At 42.5% G+C, this 23909-nt stretch overlaps 1 protein-coding gene across 1 annotated transcript in view; it reads right to left on the reverse strand.

The window, feature by feature from the left end:
* The window catches only part of TARBP1 (TAR (HIV-1) RNA binding protein 1), a 454905-nt gene that overhangs the window by 240966 nt on the left and 190030 nt on the right, over positions 1-23909 (reverse strand). Inside the window, exons 19-20 of the mRNA XM_053711098.1 lie at positions 23755-23826; positions 13300-13420 (exon numbers count right to left, since the gene is read on the reverse strand). Coding sequence (XP_053567073.1) covers positions 13300-13420; positions 23755-23826 — 193 coding nt within the window. The remainder of the gene's footprint in view (positions 1-13299; positions 13421-23754; positions 23827-23909) is intronic.

Raw genomic sequence — 23909 nt, forward strand, 5'->3', positions numbered from 1 at the left:
GTGCCGCTCACCTGTTACACCTTGCTCAGTATTGATGATCTTCGCTACAGAGAGGTTTACCTGCCTGCTCAGCTTTTGCTTCTCTACCTTATTATCCGGAGTTCTGAGCCTTATCCTAAACAGCAACTTCTACCTTGGAATTTCATTCACAGTCTCTCTCTCTCTCTGTTGTGGGGTAAAGTACCTATTGCATTTTTTCATTGCCTCTCGCTGCTTTCTTTTTACCGCAGCTCATACCTTCAGTGTTCATTCAGCCTGTCACTGTGTTTCTCCGATTACGCTACACAGCGTGACATCACTTCGGGGTCTGCTCCGGTCTCACTCTAACTACTCTGAATCACCTACGAAGGTAACCGTGCTTGCTCTCCTGCCTGTCTGCATTACCAAGGTACAAATTACTGCTAAACATCATACCTCATATCGTATGTACTGTGTCTTGTATTAAGATAAGAAGTTTAATCTCAAAACTATAAACTTTAACCGCAACTTCACTTGTCTTGTCCTGTTACTCCAATGCTGCCTGACTGAATCTTTATCTTGTCCACAGTTCACCTGTTATTATCTAAGCCTGATCTTAACAGTATATTATTTTCTTATTCACTTTCTGCTGAATAAGTTATCATTGCTTGTTATATTAAACTTACTCACATGACTGAAGGAAACCTTTTCAGAAATAGAGGTTTCAGACAGTCCTGTGTAACATACATATTATTATTCATTCTGCAGTTGTGTTCCACCTAACATATAATCACCAGTTCCTGATAATATCTGATCAACAGAAGCCTCGTTCTTGAAGGCCCATGTGGAAGCCACAGCCCTAGTGGAATGAGCTGTGATTCTTTCGGGAGGCTGCCGTCCGGCAGTCTCGTAAGCCAATCTGATGATGCTTTTAATCCAAAAAGAGAGAGAGGTAGAAGTTGCTTTTTGACCTCTCCTTTTACCGGAATAAACAACAAACAAGGAAGATGTTTGTCTAAAATCCTTTGTAGCATCTAAATAGAATTTTAGAGCGCGAACAACATCCAAATTGTGCAACAAACGTTCCTTCTTTGAAACTGGTTTCGGACACAGAGAAGGTACGATAATCTCCTGGTTAATGTTTTTGTTAGAAACAACTTTTGGAAGAAAACCAGGTTTAGTACGTAAAACCACCTTATCTGCATGGAACACCAGATAAGGAGGAGAACACTGCAGAGCAGATAATTCTGAAACTCTTCTAGCAGAAGAAATTGCAACTAAAAACAAAACTTTCCAAGATAATAACTTAATATCAACGGAATGCAAGGGTTCAAACGGAACCCCCTGAAGAACTGAAAGAACTAAATTGAGACTCCAAGGAGGAGTCAAAGGTTTGTAAACAGGCTTAATTCTAACCAGAGCCTGAACAAAGGCTTGAACATCTGGCACAGCGGCCAGCTTTTTGTGAAGTAACACAGACAAGGCAGAAATCTGTCCCTTCAGGGAACTTGCAGATAATCCTTTTTCCAATCCTTCTTGAAGGAAGGATAGAATCCTAGGAATCTTAACCTTGTCCCAAGGGAATCCTTTAGATTCACACCAACAGATATATTTTTTCCAAATTTTGTGGTAAATCTTTCTAGTTACAGGCTTTCTGGCCTGAACAAGAGTATCGATAACAGAATCTGAGAATCCTCGCTTCGATAAGATCAAGCGTTCAATCTCCAAGCAGTCAGCTGGAGTGAAACCAGATTCGGATGTTCGAACGGACCCTGAACAAGAAGGTCTCGTCTCAAAGGTAGCTTCCAAGGAGGAGCCGATGACATATTCACCAGATCTGCGTACCAAGTCCTGCGTGGCCACGCAGGAGCTATCAAGATCACCGACGCCCTCTCCTGATTGATCCTGGCTACCAGCCTGGAGATGAGAGGAAACGGCGGGAACACATAAGCTAGTTTGAAGGTCCAAGGTGCTACTAGTGCATCCACTAGAGCCGCCTTGGGATCCCTGGATCTGGACCCGTAGCAAGGAACTTTGAAGTTCTGACGAGAGGCCATCAGATCCATGTCTGGAATGCCCCACAGCTGAGTGACTTGGGCAAAGATTTCCGGATGGAGTTCCCACTCCCCCGGATGCAATGTCTGACGACTCAGAAAATCCGCTTCCCAATTTTCCACTCCTGGGATGTGGATAGCAGACAGGTGGCAGGAGTGAGACTCCGCCCATAGAATGATTTTGGTCACTTCTTCCATCGCCAGGGAACTCCTTGTTCCCCCCTGATGGTTGATGTACGCAACAGTTGTCATGTTGTCTGATTAAAACCGTATGAACTTGGCCCTCGCTAGCTGAGGCCAAGCCTTGAGAGCATTGAATATCGCTCTCAGTTCCAGAATATTTATCGGTAGAAGAGATTCTTCCCGAGACCAAAGACCCTGAGCTTTCAGGGATCCCCAGACCGCGCCCCAGCCCATCAGACTGGCGTCGGTCGTGACAATGACCCACTCTGGTCTGCGGAATGTCATCCCTCGTGACAGGTTGTCCAGGGACAGCCACCAACGGAGTGAGTCTCTGGTCCTCTGATTTACTTGTATCTTCGGAGACAAGTCTGTATAGTCCCCATTCCACTGACTGAGCATGCACAGTTGTAATGGTCTTAGATGAATGCGTGCAAAAGGAACTATGTCCATTGCCGCTACCATCAACCCGATCACTTCCATGCACTGAGCTATGGAAGGAAGAGGAACGGAATGAAGTATCCGACAAGAGTCTAGAAGTTTTGTTTTTCTGGCCACTGTCAGAAAAATCCTCATTTCTAAGGAGTCTATTATTGTTCCCAAGAAGGGAACCCTTGTTGACGGAGATAGAGAACTCTTTTCCACGTTCACTTTCCATCCGTGAGATCTGAGAAAGGCCAGGACAATGTCCGTGTGAGCCTTTGCTTGAGGAAGGGACGACGCTTGAATCAGAATGTCGTCCAAGTAAGGTACTACAGCAATGCCCCTTGGTCTTAGCACAGCTAGAAGGGACCCTAGTACCTTTGTGAAAATCCTTGGAGCAGTGGCTAATCCGAAAGGAAGCTCCACGAACTGGTAATGTTTGTCCAGGAATGCGAACCTCAGGAACCGATGATGTTCCTTGTGGATAGGAATATGTAGATACGCATCCTTTAAATCCACCGTGGTCATGAATTGACCTTCCTGGATGGAAGGAAGAATAGTTCGAATGGTTTCCATCTTGAACGATGGAACCTTGAGAAACTTGTTTAAGATCTTGAGATCTAAGATTGGTCTGAACGTTCCCTCTTTTTTGGGAACTATGAACAGATTGGAGTAGAACCCCATCCCTTGTTCTCTTAATGGAACGGGATGAATCACTCCCATTTTTAACAGGTCTTCTACACAATGTAAGAATGCCTGTCTTTTTATGTGGTCTGAAGACAACTGAGACCTGTGGAACCTCCCCCTTGGGGGAAGTCCCTTGAATTCCAGAAGATAACCTTGGGAGACTATTTCTAGCGCCCAAGGATCCAGAACATCTCTTGCCCAAGCCTGAGCGAAGAGAGAGAGTCTGCCCCCCACCAGATCCGGTCCCGGATCGGGGGCCCACATTTCATGCTGTCTTGGTAGCAGTGGCAGGTTTCTTGGCCTGCTTTCCCTTGTTCCAGCCTTGCATTGGTCTCCAAGCTGGCTTGGCTTGAGAAGTATTACCCTCTTGCTTAGAGGACGTAGCACTTTGGGCTGGTCCGTTTCTACGAAAGGGACGAAAATTAGGTTTATTTTTTGCCTTGAAAGGCCGATCCTGAGGAAGGGCGTGGCCCTTACCCCCAGTGATATCCGAGATAATCTCTTTCAAGTCAGGGCCAAACAGCGTTTTCCCCTTGAAAGGAATGTTAAGTAGCTTGTTCTTGGAAGACGCATCAGCCGACCAAGATTTCAACCAAAGTGCTCTGCGCGCCACAATAGCAAACCCAGAATTCTTAGCCGCTAATCTAGCCAATTGCAAAGTGGCGTCTAGGGTGAAAGAATTAGCCAATTTGAGAGCATTGATTCTGTCCATAATCTCCTCATAAGGAGGAGAATCACTGTCGACCGCCTTTATCAGCTCATCGAACCAGAAACATGCGGCTGTAGCGACAGGGACAATGCATGAAATTGGTTGTAGAAGGTAACCCTGCTGAACAAACATCTTTTTAAGCAAACCTTCTAATTTTTTTATCCATAGGATCTTTGAAAGCACAACTATCCTCTATGGATATAGTGGTGCGTTTGTTTAAAGTGGAAACCACTCCCTCGACCTTGGGGACTGTCTGCCATAAGTCCTTTCTGGGGTCGACCATAGGAAACAATTTTTTAAATATGGGGGGAGGGACGAAAGGAATACCGGGCCTTTCCCATTCTTTATTAACAATGTCCGCCACCCGCTTGGGTATAGGAAAAGCTTCTGGGAGCCCCGGCACCTCTAGGAACTTGTCCATTTTACATAGTTTCTCTGGGATGACCAACTTGTCACAATCATCCAGAGTGGATAATACCTCCTTAAGCAGAATGCGGAGATGTTCCAACTTAAATTTAAATGCAATCACATCAGGTTCAGCTTGTTGAGAAATGTTCCCTGAATCAGTAATTTCTCCCTCAGACAAAACCTCCCTGGCCCCATCAGACTGAGTTAGAGGCCCTTCAGAAATATTAATATCAGCGTCGTCATGCTCTTCAGTATCTAAAACAGAGCAGTCGCGCTTACGCTGATAAGTGTTCATTTTGGCTAAAATGTTTTTGACAGAATTATCCATTACAGCCGTTAATTGTTGCATAGTAAGGAGTATTGGCGCGCTAGATGTACTAGGGGCCTCCTGAGTGGGCAAGACTCGTGTAGACGAAGGAGGGAATGATGCAGTACCATGCTTACTCCCCTCACTTGAGGAATCATCTTGGGCATCATTGTCATTGTCACATAAATCACATTTATTTAAATGAATAGGAATTCTGGCTTCCCCACATTCAGAACACAGTCTATCTGGTAGTTCAGACATGTTAAACAGGCATAAACTTGATAACAAAGTACAAAAAACGTTTTAAAATAAAACCGTTACTGTCACTTTAAATTTTAAACTGAACACACTTTTTTACTGCAAATGCGAAAAAACATGAAGGAATTGTTCAAAATTCACCAAATTTTCACCACAGTGTCTTAAAGCCTTAAAAGTATTGCACACCAAGCTTTAACCCTTAAAATAACGGAACCGGAGCCGTTTTGAACTTTAACCCCTTTACAGTCCCTGGTATCTGCTTTGCTGAGACCCAACCAAGCCCCAAGGGGAATACGATACCAAATGACGCCTTCAGAAAGTCTTTTCTAAGTATCAGAGCTCCTCTCACATGCGACTGCATGCCATGCCTCTCAAAAACAAGTGCGCAACACCGGCGCGAAAATGAGGCTCTGCCTATGCTTTGGGAAAGCCCCTAAAGAATAAGGTGTCTAAAACAGTGCCTGCCGATATTATTATATCAAAATACCCAGATAAAATGATTCCTCAAGGCTAAATATGTGTTAATAATCAATCGATTTAGCCCAAAAAAAGTCTACAGTCTTAATAAGCCCTTTTTGAAGCCCTTATTTACAATCGTAATAAACATGGCTTACCGGATCCCAGAGGGAAAATGACAGCTTCCAGCATTACATCGTCTTGTTAGAATGTGTCATACCTCAAGCAGCAAGAGACTGCTCACTGTTCCCCCAACTGAAGTTAATTGCTCTCAACAGTCCTGTGTGGAACAGCCATGGATTTTAGTGACGGTTGCTAAAATCATTTTCCTCATACAAACAGAAATCTTCATCTCTTTTCTGTTTCTGAGTAAATAGTACATACCAGCACTATTTCAAAATAACAAACTCTTGATTGAATAATAAAAACTACAGTTAAACACTAAAAAACTCTAAGCCATCTCCGTGGAGATGTTGCCTGTACAACGGCAAAGAGAATGACTGGGGTAGGCGGAGCCTAGGAGGGATCATGTGACCAGCTTTGCTGGGCTCTTTGCCATTTCCTGTTGGGGAAGAGAATATCCCACAAGTAAGGATGACGCCGTGGACCGGACACACCTATGTTGGAGAAAATCTGACGACTCAGATAATCCGCCTCCCAGTTGTCTACTCCTGGGATGTGGATTGCAGATAGGTGGCAGGAGTGATCCTCCGCCCATTTGATAATCTTGGATACCTCTCTCATCGCCAAGGAACTCCTTGTTCCTCCCTGATGGTTGATGTAAGCTACAGTCGTCATGTTATCTGACTGGAATCTTATGTATCCGGCCTTCGCTAGATGAGGCCAAGCCCGGAGAGCATTGAATATCGCTCTCAGTTCCAGGATGTTGATCGGGAGAAGAGACTCTTCCCGAGACCATAAACCCTGAGTTTTCAGGGAATCCCAGACCGCGCCCCAGCCTGATAGACTGGCGTCGGTCGTGACAATGACCCACTTTGGTCTGCAGAAACTCATTCCCTGAGACAGGTGATCCTGTCTACTGGAGCATGCACAGTTGTAATGGTCTTAGATGAATTCGAGCAAAAGGAACTATGTCCATTGCTGCAACCATCAACCCTACTACTTCCATGCACTGAGCTATGGAAGGCTGCAGAATAGAGAGAAGAACTTGACAAGCGTTTAGAAGCTTTGACTTTCTGACTTCTGTCAGGAAGATCTTCTTTCAAAAGAATCTATTATTGTTCCCAAAAAGGGAACTCTTGTCGACGGAGACAGGGAACTCTTTTCTACGTTCACCTTCCACCCGTGAGATCTGAGAAAGGCTAGAACAATGTCTGTATGAGCCTTTGCCTTGGAAAGAGACGACGCTTGAATTAGAATGTCGTCCAGATAAGGTGCCACTGCAATGCCCCTTGGTCTTAGAACCGCTAGAAGGAACCCGAGCACCTTTGTGAAAATTCTGGGAGCAGTGGCTAGTCCGAATGGGAGAGCCACGAACTGATAACGTTTGTCCAGAAAGGCGAACCTTAGGAACTGATGATGATCTTTGTGGATAGGAATATGTAGATACGCATCCTTTAAATCCACGGTAGTCATATATTGACCCTCCTGGATTGTAGGTAAAATTGTTCGAATGGTTTCCATTTTGAACGATGGAACTCTGAGAAATTTGTTTAGAATTTTTAAATCCAGAATTGGTCTGAAAGTTCCCTCTTCTTTGGGAACTACAAACAGATTTGAGTAAAAACCCCTGACCTTGTTCCACAGTTGGAACTGGGTGTATCACTCCCATCTTTAACAGGTCTTCTACACAATGTAAGAATGCCTGTCTACTTATTTGGTTTGAAGATAAGTGAGAAATGTGGAACCTTCCCCTTGTGGGTAGTTCCTTGAATTCTAGAAGATAACCCTGAGAGACTATTTCTAGTGTCCAGGGATCCTGAACATCTCTTGCCCAAGCCTGAGCAAAGAGAGAGAGTCTGTCCCCTACTAGATCCGGTCCCGGATTGGGGGCTACCCCTTCATGCTGTCTTGGTAGCAGCAGCAGGCTTCTTGGCCTGTTTACCCTTATTCCAGCCTTGCATTGGTTTCCAAGCTGGTTTAGTCTGGGAAGCGTTACCCTCTTGTCTAGAGGCTGCCGAGTTAGAAGCCGGTCCGTTCCTGAAATTGCGAAAGGAACGAAAATTGGACTTATTCTTAGCCTTGAAAGGCCTATCCTGTCGGAGGGCATGGCCCTTTCCCCCAGTGATGTCTGAAATAATTTCTTTCAATTCTGGCCCCAAAAAGGGTCTTACCTTTGAAAGGGATATTAAGCAATTTTGTCTTGGAAGATACATCCGCCGACCAAGACTTTAGCCAGAGCACTCTGCGCGCCACAATTGCAAACCCTGAATTTTTCGCCGCTAATCTCGCTAACTGCAAAGCGGCGTCTAAAATAAAGGAATTAGCTAACTTAAGTGCGTGAATTCTGTCCATGACTTCCTCATACGGAGTCTCCCTACTGAGCGACTTTTCCAGTTCCTCGAACCAGAACTACGCCGCTGTAGTGACAGGAATAATGCACGAAATAGGTTGAAGGAGGTAACCTTGCTGTACAAAAATCTTTTTAAGCAAACCCTCCAATTTTTTATCCATAGGATCTTTGAAAACACAATTGTCCTCAATGGGAATGGTCGTGCGTTTGGCTAGTGTAGAAACCGCCCCCTCGACCTTAGGGACTGTTTGCCATATATCCTTCCTGGGGTCGACCATAGGGAACAATTTCTTAAATATAGGAGGAGGGACAAAAGGTATGCCTGGCTTCTCCCACTCCTTATTCACTATGTCCGCCACCCGTTTAGGTATCGGAAAGGCATCAGGGTGCACCGGGTCCTCTAGGAACTTGTCCATCTTGCACAAGTTTTCTGGGATGACCAGATTGTCACAATCATCCAGAGTAGATAGCACCTCCTTAAGTAATGCGCGGAGATGCTCTGATTTAAATTTAAATGTCACAACATCAGGTTCTGCCTGCTGAGAAATTCTTCCTGTATCAGAAATTTCTCCATCTGAGAAACCCTCCCTCACTGCCACTTCAGACTGGTGTGAGGGTATGACAGAAAAATTATCATCAGCGCCCTCCTGCTCTACAGTGTTTAAAACAGAGCAATCGCGCTTTCTCTGAAATGCTGGCATTTTGGATAAAATATTAGCTATGGAGTTATCCATTACTGCCGTCAATTGTTGCATAGTAACAAGCATTGGCGCGCTAGAAGTACTAGGGGTCGCCTGCGCGGGCATAACTGGTATAGACACAGAAGGAGAAGATGTAGAACTATCTCTACTTCCTTCATCTGAGGAATCATCCTGGGCAACCTTACTATTTGTGACAATACTGTCCTTACTGTGTTTGGACGCTATGGCACAATTATCACATATATTTGAAGGGGGAACCACATTGGCTTCCATACATACAGAACATGATCTATCAGAAGGTACAGACATGTTAAACAGGCTTAAACTGGTTAATAAAGTACAAAAACCGTTTTAAAACAAAACCGTTACTGTCTCTTTAAATGTTAAACAGGGCACACTTTATTACTGAATATGTGAAAAACTATGAAGGAATTATCCAATCTTTACCAAATTTTCACCACAGTGTCTTAATGCATTCAAAGTATTGCAACCCTTAAAATGTGGAAACCGGAGCCGTTTGCAATTTTAACCCCACTACAGTACCAGCCACAGCCTTTGTTGTGACTTCAACTATTCCAGGGGGGTATTTCAAGCCTTCTAGGAACTTTTTCAGTGGACACCAGACCCTCTCACATGCATCTGCATGCACTGTACTTAAAAGAAACTGTGCAAAAATGGCGCGAAAATGAGGCTCTGCCTAATACAGTGAAAGGCCCTTCCTGACTGGGAAGGTGTCTTAACTAGTGCCTGGCGATAAAAAACGTTCCCCAAATAATAAGTGTGAAATCCACTTCAAACTTTTAATAAAAACTTAAATAAACAATCAATTTAGCCCTTAAGGGTGTCCACCAGTTACTAGCCCATAATAAGCCCTTTATTCTTTCTAAGTCTAAGAAAATGGCTTACCGATCCCCATGAGGGAAAAATGACAGCCTTCCAGCATTACACAGTCTTGTTAGAAAATGGCTAGTCATACCTTGAGCAGAAAAGTCTGCAAACTGTTCCCCCCAACTGAAGTTCTCTCATCTCAACAGTCCTGTGTGGGATCAGCAATCGATTTTAGTTACTGCTGCTAAAATCATACTCCTCTTTTAAACAGAACTCTTCATCTCTTTCTGTTTCAGAGTAAATAGTACATACCAGCACTATTTTAAAATAACAAACTCTTGATAGAAGAAATAAAAAACTACAACTAACACCACAAACTCCTCACCATCCCCGTGGAGATGCTACTTGTTCAGAGCGGCAAGGAGAATGACTGGGGGGCGGAGCCAGAGGGGGAGCTATATGGACAGCTCTTGCTGTGTGCTCTCCTTGCCTTTCCCTGTAGAGGAGGAGAATATCCCACAAGTAATGGATGACGCCGTGGACCGGACACACCAATGTTGGAGAAATTTTAATAGTAAAGAATTGGAAAAGCAAAATGGCGCCAACTCTTGACATGTGGACTCGTAGAGTCTCAGAGTTCCTGGAATATTACTATATTAAAAACAATAAGATGGATGTGTGCGCAGAGATGCTGGCCACTTGGGGACTTTATATTAAGAACTATGAAAAATATGCCCAGGTGCCAACAATGAGGAGGCTAAGGTTATATATATGAGTAAACTCTGTCGTGTGCTACAAATATGTGGTAAAAGTGTTAAAACAATTTATTGTAGATAAAACATATAGGAGACGATAAAATGCAATGTTTCATAAAAACACGATATTACATGTGCATGGATCCACGCTAATAAAATATATATGAATAAAATCTTGAGAGCATAAACACATAGGAGAAGTAATCTCGTTAGAGATAATATAACATGTAAATGTGGGTGATACAGATACAATTCAATGACAATAAAAAATACAATTCAATGACAATAAAAAATACAATTCAATGACAATAAGAATAATTCAATGACAATAAAAATATTTCAATTGACAATGTTGAATAAAAGTGTAAAAATATAAAAATATAAAAGTATAAAAATGTGACGGTGATCCAATGTCCAAAAAAAGGAATGTGACAGTGTTCCAGTGTGAAATGTTCCAAAAATGAAAAGAATCAGTGTAAATCCTGTGTTGAAAATGCAAAGGAAGAAAAAATATGACAAAATAAGTGAAAAATATGTCAATCCTTAGTTCACTGAGGAACTGAGAGAAAATGAAATACGTGAAAAAAAGTCAGAAATGGATGTAAAGTGGAATCCCTGTGTACAGTGTTGTCCTTGTCTCTTATTATGTGATGTCCTTATGGAGCCAGGGGGTCCCTGCCCCAGTGGATAATATAAAAAAGATGCTGAGTGCGAAGGTTTCAGCAGATTTATCAAAATAAAAATAAGATGGTGAAGAAAAAGTGTTGTAAAAAATGTGTTTTAAAATTCAAAAATAGAAACCTGTGGGATAGAAATAATACACAATGTGTAAAACAATTTTAAATGTGTACTCCTATTGAAAAAATGCTTACCAGGTCTACGCGTTTCGGCCTTTTCCTAGGCCTTTATCAAGACTCAGAGTCTTGATAAAGGCCTAGGAAAAGGCCGAAACGCGTAGACCTGGTAAGCATTTTTTCAATAGGAGTACATATTTGAAATTGTTTTACACATTGTGTATTATTTCTATCCCACAGGTTTCTATTTTTGAATTTTAAAACACATTTTTTACAACACTTTTTCTTCACCATCTTATTTTTACTTTTATTTTGATAAATCTGCTGAAACCTTCGCACTCAGCATCTTTTTTTATATTATCCACTGGGGCAGGGACCCCCTGGCTCCATAAGGACATCACATAATAAGAGACAAGGACAACACTGTACACAGGGATTCCACTTTACATCCATTTCTGACTTTTTTTCACGTATTTTATTTTCTCTCAGTTCCTCAGTGAACTAAGGATTGACATATTTTTCACTTATTTTGTCATATTTTTTCTTCCTTTGCATTTTCAACACAGGATTTACACTGATTCTTTTCATTTTTGGAACATTTCACACTGGAACACTGTCACATTCCTTTTTTTGGACATTGGATCACCGTCACATTTTTATACTTTTATATTTTTATATTTTTACACTTTTATTCAACATTGTCAATTGAAATATTTTTATTGTCATTGAATTGTATTTTTTATTGTCATTGAATTGTATCTGTATCACCCACATTTACATGTTATATTATCTCTAACGAGATTACTTCTCCTATGTGTTTATGCTCTCAAGATTTTATTCATATATATTTTATTAGCGTGGATCCATGCACATGTAATATTGTGTTTTTATGAAACATTGCATTTTATCGTCTCCTATATGTTTTATCTACAATAAATTGTTTTAACACTTTTACCACATATTTGTAGCACACAACAGAGTTTACTCATATATATATATAACCTTAACCTCCTCATTGTTGGCGCCTGGGCATATTTTTCATAGTTCTATTTTTATAGGTGGGAGCTAGGTACCACCGCCTCAGGCTCAAAAGGTTTCAGTTGGCGCTGGGATATACCACCACATCCCGACTTTATATTAAGCATATCACACATAACCTAGCAAATCCATCACTATAATACCCTGTTGCGGTTTTGGTCCCAGTGGATGGATGTGTCACAAGATGAACTACACAATTGAGCAAACTCCTTTATTCTCTCTCTTCCTTTACTTCTTTCTCAACTGCTCTTTTTCTTCTACTTCTCTTCTTACCCCCATAAATATTTCATATTATTTGTGAATAAACAGAAGGGGGTACCTTTATTTATTTTATGTTATACTATCAAAACTTTAAAAATTTTAACTGACTTTGTTATTTCATGTAGGAGCTGCGTCTCCCAATCATACTGTAAACCATTTTTTGCTTTTTCAAATAAAGTTGGTTTATAAAAAAAAAATATATATATATTCCCACTTCTCAAATATAATACTTATATGATACCAGTATTTTACTTCTTTTCACATTGTTTTATTTTATTAAGTAAAGGCTAGATTACGAGTTTTGCGTTATGAGCGGCTCGGTACTCGGTACGGTAGGTTTAGGGGTTTATAACTTTAGTATAGTGGCGGCGATTTTGGGGGCAGCAGTTAAGGGGTTAATAACAGTAATGTAGGTTGCAGCGATGTTAGGGACAGCAGATTAGGGATTAATAATATTTAACTAGTGTTTGCGATGCGGGAGTACGGTGGTTTAGGGGTTAATATGTTTATTCTAGTGGCGGCGATGTCGGGAAAAGGCAGATTAGGGGTTAATAATTTTATTTCAGTGTTTGCGATGCGGGAGGGCCTCGGTTTAGGGGTTAATAGGTAGTTTATGGGTGTTAGTGTACTTTTTAGCACTTTAGTTATGAGTTTTATGTTACGGATTTGTAACATAAAAGCCATAACTACTGACTTTCAGTTTACGGTATGGATCTTGTAGTTATGGGCTGTACCGCTCTGTTTTTGGCCAGACAGGCAAACTCCTAATACCGGCGCTGTGGAAGTTCCATTAAAAAAGGACTTTTTGAAAGCTGTGGTAGTTACATTTGCATTAAGGCCAAAAAAGTGTGCGGTACAGATATTTACCTGCAAAACTCGTAATACCAGCGGTAGTGAAAAAGCAGCGTTATGAAGCTTTTTCACTCATAACGCAAAACTCGTAATCTAGCCGTAAGTTATTTTTTAAAAAAAACATGGGTTTTATTTACATGAAGAATAATCACCATACCTTGTCTAGCAGCTTAACAGTAACGTCTTGTAGAAATTCCTTGTGATCAGAGTTTGATCCGTCCAACAAACAAAGGAATTTAACAGCACAGACTCTCACATAGTGTTCATCTTTGTTTATGCTGCACAAATATTTAGAGAAGTACATAAGTAAAATAATCTTAAAGAGAGGTCATAAACAATTCTAAAAATAGTCACATAATTATTTAAACTAGTACTGTTAGCTGTTCTCTTAAGACAACCTGTAATACACACAGTTAAAAATAGAAAGAGAAAAGACTACAGACATTATATTCTGATAAGGTTTGTGCATGTATAATATCATATGTTAATACACTATAATCTTCACTTGTAAATGCATAGCATCATGCCACTTGGATTAAAGGGACAGTCTTCTCCAGAATTGTTATTGTTTAAAAAGATAGATAATCCCTTTATTACCCATTCCCCAGTTTTGCATAACCAACACTAATATTAATACACTTTTTAACTCTGTGATTACCTTGTATTTAAGCCCCTACAGACTGACCCCCTTATTTCAGTTCTTTTGCCAGACTTGCATTTTAGCCAATCGGTGCGGATTCATATATAACTCCACAGAAGTGAAATGCACTGAGATAATAGGTGGCCTTCAAGGGCTTTTAAATTAGCATATGAGCATATCTAGGTTTAGCTTTCAACAAAGAATACCAAGAGAACAAAGCAAATTTGATGATAAAAGTAAACTGGAAAGTTGTTTAAAATTGCTTGTACTATCTGAAACATGAAAGTTTAATTTTGACTAGAAACTTCCAGAAGTATTTATGATTCATCTTATTCTCAATATACACTCCCTGTACACTAGCAGCTTTATTTCACATACAGCAGATTTAGAACAGATATGGAACAAATTTTTAGAAACAGAGCTGTCGTTAAATGGGAGGAGTCTGAAAACTTCTACATACTCCAACTAGGCATATAGCTTTATAACCCATCAGTTCTGAATATGAGAACACAAGAGTATGAGAGCAAAGGCAAAAAGTGTACGTCCTACCACTCCTGCAACAAGATTAGCCTATCAGCATCAAGTAGTATTTTAAAGGGACAGTAATGTCAAAATTAAACTTACAGAAATTGGATAGATCATGAAACAACTTCACAATTTATCTCTATTATCAGTTTGCCTAGTTCTTTTGGTATCAAGGGTGAGTTCAGGAGCGTGCATGTGTCTTTAGCCACGTCGCAGCAGTGTTTGCAATACTGTTTATAATAATGTTATACTGATAAAGCTCTTAACAAAGGATACCACAAGAACAAATCACATTTTATAATAGAAGTATATTTGAAAGTTCGGCAAAAATACAAGCTACACTGCAGTAAAGCTTTTTTTATTAATAAATAAATTGCCAGTATGCAGTTTTAGGGCATTTTTATTTATTTATTTTGTAATGCAGAGATCCCTCCTCAACCCTCCCACTTCCTTGTTCCCCCCTCTCACTAGTAGCAGCCAAATTATATACTGGTGCAGTCAGGGTCGGCTCAACCATGGGACCAAGTGGGTCCAATGGCCCAGGCGGCACATGACAGGGGGCGGCACTTCTGTGAGATCCAGACGGACCGCTCCTATACTCTGTATCCTCTTGAGGAGGAAGCACTCGCAACTTGACACAGCAGGCGGCAGCAGCATGACAGCGGCTCCAGATTGGTGACTGACCGCATCATCACGCTATACCATTCCTCCAAGCATCCTAATTCAATTGCCAGCCCACTTTGCAGCCACTGTCTGTCTATAACATCTACACTCGCACTCCTACAGCATTGTGAAGTTAAAAAGCAGCGGTTCTGGCAGGGATTACTAGGCTAACTGTATCGTTGTAAATCACCCCGATATTATAGGGGTTAAAATAGAGCCGGTGGTGTTTGACCCCCACCCTCCATTGTCAGAAGTATTACTTGTCTGCAATGCAGAAAGAGCGCAGTGAAACAAAAACAGTTTATTTCCTTGTCTGGGGAGCCTGATAGCTATGTGCACGTAGAACTCTGACTGAGGGGGTAAGGTGTCCCTGAGAGGCTGCTGCAGTGCACTACACTTGGTCTGAAGCAGGTCACTAATTAGTTAAAACAGTGTAGCTGAGATTCGTCTCTCACTGCTACACTGCACAACTTGATTTATGTGCGATTATGTGACATCTGTTGCAGAGGGAAAAGTAGGGGTGTGCGCGGGAGAGAAGGGTAAGCCTGCTTCTGTGTATGTTTTCAAAGCCTGTCAGAAAGTAAAATATGCTCTCTCTAGCGACTCTGGACCTTGCACTGAATGTGTCAGGAGGTCAGATTTACACAGGTTGGGCTGTATATGACACTTTACTAGAGAGGGGGCACATTAAGGGGTAGATTTATCAAAGCTGAGGCGTACAGGAGCACGTATACCCGCCCCTGTACGCCTCAGCTCAACTGTGGCGGGGCGAAATTACCCGCAGGTAATCAACATTGCACACGAGCGCAATTTTGTGCTTGCGTGCAATCCCGCCCCCTGCCCGCGCACAGCCAACCACGCGCGGGCAGGAGCTGTCAATCTCCTCGGTAGGACACGACCGCAGAGATTGAATTTCGCCATCTTAGAGGTGGCGAAAAGGTTTACGAAGCGGCGGTCTGGTGACCGCTGCTTGATAAATTACGGCGAGCAAGTTCTTGTGAGAACTTGCAGCCGTAGGGCTTTGGTAAATCGAGCCCTAAGTTCCAGAGGTCAAACAGTCCATCTGCTTTAGCTTCTATTATAACTCTCTTGCCCTGTCACAGATGTGGATCTAACACTCTACGGTAATTATTGTGCCATAAACTGCATAGCAGTCAAATGAAGGCTCTGCAGTTGTTTTTTTATTTTTGCTTTTAGTAACATAATTTACTATGTATATATATTTTCTTTGAACTGCTATCTGTTTTTTTGTAATTCTGTATGTGTGAAAATGTGTTTCTTAAATGTGTATATGTAACTGTGTGTTTCTTAAAGTGTGTGTATGTGACTGTGTGTTTCTTAAAGTGCGTGTAGGTGACTGTGTGTTTCTTAAAGTGCGTGTATGTGACTGTGTGTTTCTTAAAGTGCGTGTATGTGACTGTGTGTTTCTTAAAGTGCGTGTATGTGACTGTGTGTTTCTTAAAGTGCGTGTATGTGACTGTGTGTTTCTTAAAGTGCGTGTATGTGACTGTGTGTTTCTTAAAGTGCGTGTAGGTGACTGTGTGTTTCTTAAAGTGCGTGTAGGTGACTGTGTGTTTCTTAAAGTGCGTGTATGTGACTGTGTGTTTCTTAAAGTGTGTGTAGGTGACTGTGTGTTTCTTAAAGTGCGTGTAGGTGACTGTGTGTTTCTTAAAGTGCGTGTAGGTGACTGTGTGTTTCTTAAAGTGCGTGTATGTGACTGTGTGTTTCTTAAAGTGTGTGTATGGGACTGTGTGTTTCTTAAAGTGTGTGTATGTGACTGTGTGTTTCTTAAAGTGTGTGTATGTGACTGTGTGTTTCTTAAAGTGCGTGTATGTAACTGTGTGTTTCTTAAAGTGTGTGTATGTGACTGTGTGTTTCTTAAAGTGTGTGTATGTGGCTGTGTGTTCTTTTCTTTCTTTCTCCCTCCGACCCTTTCTTTCTCTCTCTCCCCCTCTCTTCTTCTTATGAGCGTGTGTGCGTGTATGGTGTGCATGCATATGAGTGTATGTATATGAGTGTGTGTATGTGTGGTGTCGGTGCATATGAGTGTTTGTATGTGTGGTGTACATGCTTATGAGCGTATGTATGTGTGGTGTGCATGGATATGCATGTTTATATGTGTGGTGTCACAGGGGGCGGGGTCGTGGCGGGGGGGCGTCATTTTGATCTCGGACCCAGGCAGCACAATGTCTTGAGCCAGCTCTGGGTACAGTTTATAAAAATGTTATTATTTTTTTCAAGGTATTTATTAATAAAAACATAAATTATGCTTACCTGATAATTTCCTTTTCTTAAGATGGAAAAAGTCCACAGCTGCATTCATTACTTAGGAGGAGGCAAAGACACCCCAGCCAAAGGCTTAAATACTCCTCCCCACTCCTCTCATCCCCCAGTCATTCTGCCGAGGAATAAGGAACAGTAGTTGAAATATCAGGGTGAAAAGGTGCCAGAAGAATATAAGGATGCCCCACATAAAATTACGGGTTAGGAGCTGTGGACTCTTTCCATCATAAGAAAAGGAAATTATCAGCTAAGCATAATTTATGTTTTTCTTCTTAAATGGAAAGAGTCCACAGCTGCATTCATTACTTTTGGGAAAACAATACCCAAGCTATAGAGGACACTGAATGCCAAGATGGGAGGGTACAATTGGCGGCCCATACTGAGGGCACCAGGCCTGAACCTCTACCCAATAACAATCCCGCTTCGTCCGAAGCAGAGACATTTTTTTAAAGGAAAAAGCCCCAGCACACTGACTCGCAGCTAGTCCAGAGCCAAACTAGAGACCGCAAAACGGACTCGACTGAGCCAACAGTCCACCAAGAGACACCGTCGCCCAATAGACGGTCCCCCACCACTCACCCCTCACAAATGAAGAGGAAACCAGCCGAAATCCCCAAGGGAACAAGGCAAAGGAGAACTAAGAAAACCGAAAGGTCCCTTAATACAAAAAAGAACACCTCCAAGAGTGGGCCCAGCTCACAGAGACCCAAAAGAACCCAAACAGGGAATGAGGCCACGCCTATACCAAGGTGAACCCGGGATAATACCGGGCACGGAGACAGAAAAGACGTCTCCCCAACAACCTGCAAGCATGGAACGTAACTAAAGAGGCAAAGTCCCCCCAGCGCCTGTCCATAGAATACCAAAGTATTCGACCGTGAAAACGTGTAATAGACCCAGGCGAAAACTCCAAGTTTGAGAACACGGAGTCCATAACAGGACGACACAGAGGGAGCTTGCAGGAAGAAGAAGCAGTTATCAAAAATAGACCGCACAAAACAGCCCCTCGACAGAGGGCACACTCCAGGCAACCAAAGCGGCCGGACCTACTCACAGGTCCCTAAGAAGGGGAATACAAAGCCTCCATCGAGGCCCCCCGAGAAGGAAAGTATACCCTCAGAACCCGAAGGAAGAGTAAACCCTCTCCTGTCAAAAGGAGCAAGGGAAAAAGGAGAAACCATCTCCTAGCAGACTGAGCTATCAGGATAGACTCAACAAGCTCACACATCCAGGAGGAGACTGCGACCCTTAGACCGCTCGGACATCCTGACCTGCAGACCCACCCAGCTGGACCAACCCAGCCACGGGGATCCAATACAGGGGAACAAAAGAAACTGGTACAGGTTAACGAGCGTAAAGATGATACAGCCATCCTCCCAAGTGCAACCCGACTCTGAAAACAGACAAGGCCATAGACCTAAGGATCTATCAAAACAAGGCCCCACTGTCTGACTTGGGGCCAGCAAGACCCCAGGTGGAACCAATTCCACCTTCCACTTCCCGACCAGGAGCAGCCCCAAGAAAGGACACCATCTCCATAGGAAGAAGACTATCCCCTAAAGAAAAAGGGAAGAGGCCGGAAGGGCAGCAAATGACCTCAAGGCTCGAAGCCACCGGCTATTTGGGAAGAAAATCCCCAAAGCAAATGTCCTAGAAAAGGACTCCCCCCTACAAGTAGCTCGCCATAAAGGAATCTAACCTCAATCTTAACGGTTCATAAGAAGGCTAGATCTATGCCATAGCATCCTGAGCTAACAGGATTATTAACAGAGGCACAGCCAACCCATTCGCCTGCAGAGCAGAGAATCAACAGGTACACTGGCAAACTGACCAGGGGAATGCAACCCTAAGGCGCACAAGAAATTGGAAATCCAACGCCAGCAGCTCGGTATAAACCCACAACCCTTGAGGCGCAAGCCACACAGCTAACCCCTATATGACAAAAGGGGTACTCTGTTTTTAAAGAGTAATAAATACTCCGAAAACCAGACCAACCCTGACCCGGTCAGGTAGATGGAGCAAGGACATAGCCCAAGTTCCCACTACCGTGGAACACCCTGACCAGCCCTGAGATCCAAAACAACCCAAAACTGGGACAGGAAAAAGGAGCGAAGCCCCAGAAAGCGGAAGTCTCAGGGAGAAAAACAGGTCAGGGCACCTTATAGTTCAGGCAACCATACGCTGGAATTAAACACCCCAACTGGCCAAAAAAAACAGACAAAGAGAATGGATGCATATCCAGAAAATCCGGATAGCGAGGAAAACTCAAAAGTCCCGACCAAAGGAAGGAACCACCCCTAGCAAAAGTGCAATGCTCCAAGGAGCAAGGCTAGAAGTCGAATGAAGGGACTTCTGAAAGCTTCAGGACAACAGAAAGAATACCTCGAGGTCCACAAACCCTACTAGCAGGGCTAGTCTCCCCATCACCTCTACACAGGCAGAGGACACAGGGAAGAGAAAGGTGCTAAGCCTTCCCAGCTCCGGGGAACCCTGAGCTAAACAAGACCCCACAGGGATCAATCATCATCTGGAACGCAGATCCCTAAAAGGAGATCTAACTCACCCGGAGACAATGGGAAAAGACCCAAAGGTCTCATAACGCAGTCAGACCAATCACATCCAAGAGGAAAAGCTGCATCTAAATATACTAGAAACAGCTTACACACCCTTAGGGTGCCAAGAGCTGCAACAGGTTTCAAATTGCAAAACCTTCCGCATGCTGGACATCTATTCATACAAGCTGTTGGATCAAGCCCCAACAGGACCATCCAGAGGCCTAAAACTGAAGGCCAAACCACTCAAACTGCAGTAAAGGGGCTCTAAGTCCGGCAACCCTCCCCCACATGGAGGAGGAAATTCTAAGTTCTGATTAAATCAGATGTCAGATTGAGTGACGCAGCGGAACACTCCCCTGCCCGGTCATCTATGACTGAAGGCTATAAGGACTGAAACAATCCTCACAAACCCGCAGGTCCTCTAGAATGCTTAGTTGAACATAAAAAACAATGATAACCTGAGCACTCAGCGCTACTACCGAACCAGTCCAGCAGAAAACAGTGCCACGTGTCTGAACAGCCGCAAAACCGAACAAACTCGACAGGACCAGCCTGTACCCAGGGTCCTAACCGGCAAGCTGCATAAATTCTAACTTATAGGGGAAAAAGGAAAACAGACATAAAACATAGGACTAACATGTCCAAACGACTTCTGAGGAAGCAACAAAGAGTATCAATCCCAGATGTTTCCCAAAGGAAACTAAATAAAATATAAGGCAACCTGAAGGTTAACGCCCAAAAGACACAGGTCTACCCGCAGGACCAGCCCAACAGAGCCCTATCTTTCAAACACTGGGAAAGATCTCAAACAAATGACAAACAATAGATAACCCCATCCCCACATGTCTAATGAGGTGCACCATTTGAATTATCAGACTGATAATCCCCGTATCTGTTAATGATAGGGTCATTCAATAACTGAAAAATATGTCTGAGCAATACGAGAAGGCACGCAATCCTGTAACGAAAGGCACAACACCTGCGGGAACAGTTACACCCGTGGGGAACTGCAGAGGCCCACCCAAAGGTCGGAAGGCCCGCGACAATAGGGCACGAGCACATTCTCAAACGTCTGGACTCTGCAGATGAACAATCACCAACATTAAATGGAAGCGAAAACATGCTGCAACCTCCGGGGGGAACACGCCACCCCGCATGGAGGAACCATAAACTGGGTTCCCTGCATGTGTAGAAGTATGAATTGGTAGGGAACTCGCCTCTTGGAGGACGGGACCCCCAGAGGCGGATGGCTCAGAAGTCCCCTGATTCCCCGATCCTGAGGAACCAGGCGCTCTCATATGGCATACGGAACAAAACTGGTTGACATGAGTCAATGAGGCCAATCCGGATTCATCACCGGACACAGAATCTGAAATCAAAAAAGTCTCGGTATCAGAATCCTCCATAACTGAATCTGAAAATAGCACAGTCTCAGCATCAGAATCCTCCATAACTGGATAGAGGATATATAAATATGGACTAAAGTAGTAAAAACAAAAACAGCACCTGACACCTCCAATGGCTGGGGCACTCACCACTTCTTATGACCAGACCCCTGCAGACTAGAATATCTCCTTCGCCACACGGTCGGGAATGCGGAAATGGGAAACTGAATGTAACCACACCCGAACACAAGGTGAACCGTACAGTCCAAAAAAAGCGTGCCCAACCAAAAGGCCGCGTCACTTCCAAATGCCTCAAAGTTCCAAACCACGAGCCCATAAACATCACACATAAGCAGGTTGAATCACATAACAAACATGATTATAAACCCCCCTGTTCAATAACCCCCCTCAGGAGATATTAACCCTCAAATCCAAGATACTAACAGAGATTCATTGAGACCCTTATGTCATATAGTTAGACCCGCAAGGTGTTGTAGCCTGTCGGGAAAAGATTCACATTACAGTACATTGATGATAAAGTAAAATTAAACTATCTTACGGGAATCTACACCGTGGAACAGGCACACGGCCTTTCAAGTGTGATGGATAGTAGCATCGCCTCCTCCATGGACTTGAGAGAAGAAAGCAGGCAGCGGAGCGAAGTTCGACAACGCTGATTGCTTGAGGAGCTGTTAATATGAGTCGGAATGTTTTTGCAGAAAGAATCTCCCTGCATCTCCGGACTATAACTTTCATCCAAGCCCTCACTGAGAGACTGACAGGACTACTTAAAACCCCTGTCCCATGCCGAAGAGTACTACCCTCCATAAGAGACAAAAAACAAAAATTCTGACACTTCTTTGCCAACCTCCTGGGACGAAAGGCAAAGAATGACTGGGGGATGAGGGGAGTGGGAGGAGTATTTAAGCCTTTGGCTGGAGAATCTTTGCCTCCTCCTGGTGGCCAGGTTCTTATTTCCCAAAAGTAATGAATGCAGCTGTGGACTCTTTCCATTTAAGAAGAAAAAAAGTTTTACTGTAGTGTAGCTTGTATTTTTGCACAACTTTCCAATATACTTCTATTATACAATTTGATTTGTTCTCTTGGTATCCTTTGTTAAGAGTAAAGCTAGGTTTGCATGCACGTGTCTTTATCAGTATAACATTATTATAAACAATATTGCAAACACTGCTGCCACATGGCTAAAGACACATGCATGCTCCTGAACTCACCGTCGCCTGCCAGTACCTAAGATAGTGATGATGAATGGTGGGGGGAGTTTGGAAGAGAGGTGTTTGGGAAGGATCAGTTTAGTGGGAGGTGTCAGACGGGAGGGTCATACCTATACTTACAATAATATTATCCTTACTAGCTAACTAATTAACCCCTACTCTGCTGGCAATAATAGAAGTGTGGTGTGCAGCTGCAATTAGCAGCCTAATAATTACCAAAAAGCAATGACAAAGCCATGCATGTCTGCTATTTCTAAACAAAGGGGATCCCAGAGAAGCTTTTACAACCATTTGTGTTTGACTGCACAAGCGGTATGTAAATAATTTCAGTAAGAAACCCAAAGTTTGCGAAAAAGTTAATGATTTTTTTTAGTGTGTATATAGTTTTAATAGTTAAATAAAAAACAAAAAAAACAAACAAATGAAGGCTCTATTTCTGATTAAATGGAGTGATAGCAAAAAAGCTAATGATGCTTGCGTATTTTGGGCATGTTTTTCTCTAAAAATTACCGGTAACAAAGGGGTTAAACATGACGACTTGCCATAGAGTAAAACTTTTAGGAAGAGAGGGATTTGGAATGAATGTTAAACAGAAAAAAAAGAGCAGAGATTAGGATGGAAAAGATACAGGTTAAGCAAATATGAATGCTGGAAGGAAAGAAGATTGAGTTTAGTGTGGCTGTATTAGTAAGAAACAGTATATAAATGAATTTCAGATGCAATTAAGCAACATTGCTACCATTTGTAGAGTTGTTCAGCTGCAGAAACCATAACCAATTACATGGGACTCCAGTTAATAAAAGTGACAGCACACCACTTACGATTATTGATTGACCCACAACTACAGAAAGACTATAGACCAGGGATATCAAACTCAAAGTAGTGCATGGTGGGAGTTGTAGCCCACAATAGACATGCACGGTTGTCTAAATTTATCAGTGACAATTGAAGTGATCACTTTGGAACTGTATTGCAAGATAAAAGGTGATATTTACCTAACTCAGTGTGTGGTGGGAATCTACACTGGACGCTTGTCTTTATATTAACTTGCGAGTGCCTATATAGAACATCAACTAGTTACACCTCTTAGATCTCTAAAAAAAATAAAAAATTTGACAGCCCAATTTAATAGTTTACCTATTAAACAAGGGAGGGCCAGATGAAACTATGACGGCCGCATTTGGCCCTGGGGCCGGTACTTTGAGACCACCGCTCTAGACAGACACCTAGCTATGCATAGTATTTTGTATTAAAATGTAGGCAGTTTTAGAGATTTCACTTTGTGGTTAAATCACGTTATTATACGTTATTGGAAGCATTTAGACATACCTTTTGACAGCCACATTTGCTGCACAATCTTGACCCAGACTCTCGATAAATGCATGTGTATCTTGAATAATCCTTTTTAAAAAGGACACAAAAAAAGATTTCAGCAAAGAAAGAAAAAAGGAAAACTTTTTTTTTTTTTTTTAACTAATGAATAA

Source organism: Bombina bombina, chromosome 4 (assembly GCF_027579735.1).
Source record: "Bombina bombina isolate aBomBom1 chromosome 4, aBomBom1.pri, whole genome shotgun sequence".
Classification (NCBI taxonomy): Eukaryota; Metazoa; Chordata; class Amphibia; order Anura; family Bombinatoridae; genus Bombina; species Bombina bombina.